Source organism: Lepidothrix coronata, unplaced genomic scaffold (assembly GCF_001604755.1).
Source record: "Lepidothrix coronata isolate B3197 unplaced genomic scaffold, Lepidothrix_coronata-1.0 Scaffold173, whole genome shotgun sequence".
Lineage (NCBI taxonomy): Eukaryota > Metazoa > Chordata > Aves > Passeriformes > Pipridae > Lepidothrix > Lepidothrix coronata.
The window spans coordinates 308,897-315,894 of NW_016690353.1; the positions used below are offsets into that span (position 1 = coordinate 308,897).

General features: G+C 54.9%; 1 protein-coding gene across 3 annotated transcripts in view; it reads left to right on the plus strand.

Annotated features, from left to right (window-relative positions):
- Positions 1-212: 212 nt before the first annotated feature.
- Positions 213-6,998, plus strand: part of ZBTB47 (zinc finger and BTB domain containing 47) — a 22,261-nt gene continuing 15,475 nt past the window's right edge. The window contains exon 1 of one of the 3 annotated variants that reach the window (XM_017830034.1): positions 213-406. In XM_017830034.1, the coding sequence (XP_017685523.1) occupies positions 404-406 (3 nt within the window). In that variant the 5' untranslated portion in view covers positions 213-403. Of the gene's footprint in view, positions 407-687; positions 1,653-1,715; positions 3,034-6,998 lie in introns of those variants that run through there. The other 2 variants (XM_017830032.1, XM_017830033.1) reach the window with 2 other exon arrangements.

Here is a 6,998-nt window from a genome sequence, read left to right on the forward strand (position 1 = left end):
AAAAAAAAAAAAAAAGGAAAAAGAAAAGAAAGGAAGGGGAAAAAGAAGAACAAAAAAGAGGAGAGGAAAAAAAAAAAAAGAAAAAAGGAAATTATAAGGGGGGGAAAAAATAGGAAAAGAGGGAAGGGGATGCAAGCGGCGCTGGCGCGGTGATTTCCTCCCCCCTCCACCCCCTCTTCCTCCTCCTCCTCTAAAAGGAAAAAAAAAAAAAAAAAAAAAAAAAAAAAAAAAAAAAAAAAAGCAAAAAAAAAAAAAGAAAAAAAAAAGAAAAAGGAAAAAAAAAAAAGCCACCAACCCAGCAACCCACCCAACCCACCAATTCCTTGTTTTTTCATGGAGAGCACAAACCCCAGGCCAGCGGAGGAGGACCGGGACTCCTCAGCGCGGAGACCTTTGCATCAAAATGGTAGAGCCTGAACACCCCCCCACCCCTTTTCCCTTTTCTCCTCGCTTTTATTTCTCCCTTTCCTTTCCCCTTCCTTCCCCCGTCGCTTCCTCGCGCTCCCGGGGCTTTGCCGACTTCCCAAAGGCCTCGAAACTTGCCCAAATCCCGGCCAGGGCGGCGGAGGTGGATGCGGGAAGCGGGCGTGGGGGGGGAGTTGCATGGGCGATGCTGCATCCACGCGTGGGGGGAGCACTGGGGGGGGGTGGCCGTGTGTTTTTGGGGGGGCACAAAGAGCGCAGCCCACCCGGGAGCTGCACTGCCAGCAGCTTCGGGGGGGTTTGCGTGGGGTCCTCCCCTTGCGCGAGGGGAAAATGTGTTGTATTTGGTTAAAATGGCATTAAAAACGCACCCCCCCCCTCCCCCGCCGCTTTGGGGTGGCTTGAGGGGGGATGGGGGGGCTTGGGGGGTGCAGAAGGGGCGTGAGGAGGGGTCTGATCTCCTCCTCCCCCCGAGGGGGTCCCCGCCCGTCTCAGCGCTCCCACCCGGGGGTCTCCGGGAGGATTTGGGGGACACACACACTTTTGGGGCCCCCAGGCCGGAGGATTGGCTGAGGGGAGGGGGGGGGTGCAGAAGATGCCGCTTCCTCGGCCATTCCCATTCCCCGGATGACTCCATCATTTTGCCAATTCCTTCCCCCCCCCCCCGCCATGGCTGGCTCCAGTCGTGGGCCCCCCCTTTTCCCAGGGGTCTGAGGGACATTGGGAGCACCCCGACATCCCGGAGGAGCGAGGCCGCGGGGAGGGCGCAGCATCCCACCCCGCTGCGGGCTGGGAAAGGGATTTTCCATCCCTGCACTTAAAAAAATAACGATAATAATAATAAAAACATCCGAGCCGGGGCTCTCGCCTGCGGCAGTGACCTATTTTGTCGGCCGGCGGAGTTTTGGGGGGAGGTTACTCTGAGTTGCAGAGGGCAGGCCTGAGCTGGGAGGATCCACGGGAAATCCCCTGGGATGTGCCGTGACCACAGACCGCGGTTCCCGGTACCCTGGTGCCTCCCTCCCCATCCCTAAAAGTGCAGGGCTGTGATTGCCCCAGCGCTGGCTCCGTGCCCGTCATAACACCCCGGGAAAGCGTCCGAGAGGCTTTTCGGGAGGGGGAAGAAAGTGCAAGCTTGGAAAAATAAGGAAACGGCGTTGGCTCAGCGCAGGAGATGATGGACGGGATGGTGGGATGGGGCTCGGCACCCCCTGACTCCGAGACTGGGGGTAAACCGGCTGGGATTGGGATTGGGATTGGGATTGGGATTGGGATTGGGATTGGGATTGGGATTGGGTTCGTGCTGGTCAGTCACACTGTAAAATTCCTGCTGGCACGGAATCAGCTGCTGGAACTGCCCCTGCATCCCATCTCCCAGAGGAGATGCTGATGGACCAGGGGACACGCAGGGGTGTTTTTGGGAGTGTTTCATTCCCTGAGGTGGGGAGGGAGATGCCCAGAGCCCACTCAAGCGAGCAGCCCTGCGAGGAAGACAGGGAAAAGTTGGGAATTCAGCCTTTCCTTCCACACCCGGCCTCAGCAAGGACCAGAGGAAGATTTGCCTTACAGAGCAAAAATTCCTCCTTGGAAAGATAAAAGGATTTATTCTTTTTTATTTTGTTTTTTTTCCCTGGATCTGTGGTGAAATCTCGCTGGGTGCAAACATTCCGGCTCTGACCACGGAGTTTCCCTGAGGATGCAGGTTGGGATAAGCACCGCTCCGGGGCTTTTGCCGGGGTCCCCTTGGCTCCGCGGCGGAGCTTTGTTCTCCCTGTGAGGAATTAACGGCGTGTTGGGTTGTTACCAGGCGAGATAAACGGCCTTGTATTCCTCTCCCGTCTGCCGGAGAGGCTCGTCAACCCCTCCACAAAAATAACCCGCTGCCGCCTCTGGAATTGGCTTCTTTGGAAAAGGGAGGGAGAAGCGGGAGGCTGCCTGCGAGTTGATTAAATATTGGTTGTTTTTAAGATGCAGGTTTTTCTGCTGGAGGAAAAATGGGTGGGGGGGAGAGAACCTTTTGCAGATGAACCGAATGTGTCAAAACATCAGAGAGTCTTTGAAGGTTTTGGGGGAATTGCTGATTTTCCCACCCTCCCTCCGTGCTCTGGCTGGAGAAGGAAACTGAGGGCTCTCCCACTTTGCTGCATTTAAGCCTTTATAGATGGGGACATGCTGATGGCCATGACAAAGTGCTCTGGGAAGAGCAAGAGATGAAGTTTTTAATCTGCTGCCACGTTTGCCTGGCCCCAAAAATGGGGATGCCCGGATCCTCCACGTGTTTTGCATCCTGGATGTCCCCTGGCATCCCACGGGTCCCTGTAAGGCTGGAGGAGCTGGTGGGGAGGACGAGCTGAGGGTCAGGCTCTGTGCTTCCTAATTTTCCCTTTCTTATTTCTAAGGGGAACAACAAGGTTGTGTTGTGTTGCTGGAGTGGTTTGGGCAGGGCAGGGATGGTTCTGTTGGGTTTCCCACATGGGGACACTGAGAACTTGTCCCCATATCCTTCAGGGCTGCTGTCCCCTCTTCAGCCAACCTCGGTGTTCATCTGCCTCTCCTGGGATGGCCTTGGAATATGGGGAAAGACTGGCTATGGCAGTGCAGATGTGATGGGTAAAGGACTTAATTACAATAAATTATCCCTTTTTTGTTATTATTTTTACAATTCTATATTTTGCCTGGAGCCAAGGCTGCTGACACCCTGTCTGAGTTAAAGCTCTGCTCCCTGAGGTGCTGGATTTGCTGGAAAAATCATGATAAAAATGAGGCATTTTAATGCATGTTCATAAAAAATGTTTAAAGTGTGAGGTAAGAAGGACCTGGTACACCCAGATCCTTAATCTGGGCAACTGGATCTAATGGAATGTGCCTCTGCCCACGGCAGGGGGGTTGGAATGACATAATCTTTAAGGTCCCATCCAACCCCAAACGTTCTATGCCTGGACCAGAGGAGCACAAGTGGTGCTTCCCAAAGAGCCTCAGTCAAGGCTGGGTTTAGGAAAGAACCGGAGATGGGACCATCCCTGGAGTCAGTGCTGGGGTTTGGAGAGGATGCTCCAGGTTGGAAAGCCCTGCCTGGAATGCTGGGAGAGGTTCAAGGTTGAACAGTTTTGTGGTTTGGGGTTGGGTTGGAAAACGCTGTGCTTGTAGGTTTGCTGGGGGCTGGGGGTGAGGCAAACCTTGGAAGTGACATATCCCACCTTCCTGTTGACCCACCTGGAAGGTCGTGGTGGCTTCCACGGGGATGGGAACTGTGGTGCTGGGCAGGGGATGCTGCCCTCTGAGGAAAGCCTCATGGAGCAGTGCTTGGGAGGAGGTTCCATCCATCCACCCATCCACCTTGCTTCCCGGGGATCTCACCCTCTTCCCGGCCATCGTGTGGCAGCACATGGAAGTGGTTCTGGCTCAGGGTTGTGATGTCTCCAGGCTCTGCACAAGGGACACAGTGGCTGCCCCGCTGCACCATCCATGCTCCTGGCACCGAATTTGGGGCTCCTAGGAGGAGTCCTATGATCCACGGGGGGATTGGAACACCGCCTGCCCTGCTGCAACCACCCCCTCCCTCGCTGGCAGTGGGACATCCGTGGGGTCTGTGGGGCTGATTCCCTTCCCCGGCTCCCCCCGGGCTGGGCAGCGCTCGGAGCCGGCCCCTGGCGCAGCCGCTTGGCCGCCAGCCCGGCTGGGGAGGTCAGCGCTGGGTTTTGTCCTCGTTTCCTCCCTGGATCTTCCCTCCGCCTGTTTTTCCCGGGCAGGGGAGGGAGGGGGACAGTGGCTTTGCGTGTCTGCGGATCCCCCGGGCTCGTCCACCCGGGCAGTGGCTCCGCGGGAGGTCCCGCACCCCGCCGGCAGGAAGGCAGCAGCCCACCCCACCCCATCCCATCCCGCCGCCTGCTCCCGTGCCAGGGTGGCGGCTCGGGGACATCTCCATCAGCCGGGTGTCACTGGCTGTGCCAGGCGCTGGCGGGGACCCCGCGGCCGGGCTGTCCTGTCTGTGTTTGCCAGGAGGACGCCTGCTCTGCCCAAATCCAGCAGCGTCTCCTCGGGGTTTAACTCCAGACCCGGCTCCGGGCTTGGCGCAGCTCTGGAATTACCTGCAGAGCTTCTGCACCACGTGCTGGGTCTGGCTGAGCTGCCCAAAGAAACCCCTTTCAGCCCTGACCGAGGGGACAGGGACAGACAGACTGGTACATCCAGCCTGCTTTGGTGCCTTCCCAAGGGATTGGGATTTGTCCTGGGCTGGAAATGATGTGGCATTGCTGAAGCCCCAGTATTTTTGCAGCAGAGGCCGTGCCTGCAAAGGGGATGGTGCTCGACTTCACATGTGCTGGGATGGACTCCCAGGGCTTGGCATTGCCCTTGCTGTCACCCTTGGTGGGACAGAGGGATGGTGGCATCCCCCAGGAGCTGTGTCACCTCACTGGGCCAGTTTGGGGATGAAGGGTGACAGCAGGGTTGATGTCCATCCATCCTTAGAAGTATCACTGTGGCTTTGCAGCTCTGTCTGTGAAAGAAAAGGAGAAAACCATCCAGAGAGGCTGGTGGGGTTTAAAAATTAAAAAAAAAAAACAAACACATAAAATAAATGAGAAAGCACCAAGCCATTAACCCTCTGTGGGCTGTGCTGTCAGAAGCCAATGCCTGCTCCCAGGGGAGAGAAGCCTCATGTTGCTCATCCCACCTCATCCCCCTGCTCATCCCAGCTCAACCCCCTGCTCTCCCCACGCTGCCAACAGGAGAGAGAAACCCAAATGAACCTTTCCCTCGTTTGCAGAGGTGTCCCCTTGGATGCAGGGAGACAGGGATGGGAGAGGGATTTGCCCCTGTTCCCTTGTGCTGAGGACAGTCGTGGTGGGCCTGGTGCTGCTGTGCCAACTTCCCAGGCTGCTCCTGGGAAAAGCTCGTTTGAGCCAAAGCCTGTAAATGCTGAGTATCATTAACAAAAAATTAAAATCAACAAAATGGGAGGGGGAAAAAAAAAAAGCCTGGGAAGCATCTGACTGTCCCACAGCTGGGTTAATGCTCTTCTTCACTTGTGCGGATGCTGGGAGGTGTTTTTTGGGATGTCTGACACCCCAGGGTGGGAGAAGCTCTGGGAGAATCTCTGATCCCCTTCCCCTTGTTGCTATAACAGGTATACGGCTCTATTTTAGACACACGGGGGAAAATCGACCCTTTACGTGGTGTCACCACCATCCCAAAGGTCATCCCTGGCCTCTGGAGGTGGGATGGGACCATCCCCGCTGAGCGCGCGGTGCCGCTCCGGCAGCATCCCGGTGATCCCAGCGATCCCAAGGGCAGGATGCCGGCGGTGGGCGCTCGGGGCCGTGCCGGGGCCGGCGCCTCGCCAGGCGGGGCTGTGGCCGAGCTATTGTTTTCCCTTCCTGCTTGTTTTTCCGGACAACCCTCTCCTAATTAAATGAAAACACCCGTCCGTCGGTCGGTCGGGGGAGAAGCGAACAAATCCCACCCCCGGCGCTGTCCCGTGCCGGGAGCACCCACGGGAGAGATCCCCGGGGAGGGAGGCGGCAGCGGGGCAGAGCAGTGAAGGTAGGGAGTGTTGGGATGTGGGTTATCCCTCTGCCATGTTTTCCATGCGTGGCCGTGGTCCAAAAATAGGTGGTTTGGCAACGGGATGTGCACGGGCAGCGCTGCTCGTTCTGGGACGGCTTCGTCTTGGTGTATCCTGGTTTTGGGAGTCGTGGGAAGACACAGGCGTCACGTTATCCTTAAAAAACCCCTCTGGGCGGCCTCAAAACTATGGAGAAAGGGCTGGAGGTTTCATCCAAGGGTCTGGAAAGCAGAGGGCAGATTGCAGGAGGCTGAGGATTAAAACCGAAAGCACGAGTGTTTGGGATTTCTAATGACACCCCTTTGTATCACCTGAATTAATCTGTAAAAATAGGTCTGTTAACATTATTTCTTTCCTTAGCAAAAGTCAAGCTTTGGCATTAAGTAGTCTCAGCCAAGCTCTTTCACCCTGAAGTGCAGCCATGTCCAAACTGAGAGGAGGACACGGGGTTTTTTGAGGATCAAGTGCTGACATCGTATTCAGCTCCTTATTAAAGCACTTTTCCTTAATGCAATTTAATACTGAAGGTCAACGGTGAATGTTTTGGTGGTTGGAAAATGATAGAGAAAAGCAGATTGCCTTTTTTCATGGGCGTTTTGAGGGTGAAAAATTTAAAGAAATCCCCCAGATTTTGTGCTGGGTGGAAACTGGTTCGTGGGCACTTGGTCTTAACTGCTCTGCTTGAGGGTGAAGCAGGGGCTTGTCACCACCTAAATGTGCATTTTATGCCCGAAAATCCCCCATCCTGTGGTATTTCAGGAGAGAGTTATGGTCCTTGATGCTCTGGTCATGAGGGCAACAGACATGGAAAGTAGGAAAGAGAGAAGGAAAGAGGGAAAGAAGGACAGAAAGAAGGAAAGAAGGAAGGAAAGAAAGAAAGGAGGATGGAAAGAAAGAGAGAGAGAAAGAAAGAAAAGAAAGAAAGAAAGTAAGAAAGAAAAAGTAAGAAAAAAAGAAAGAAAGTAAGAAAGAAAGAAAGAAAGAAAGTAAGAAAGAAAAAGTAAGAAAA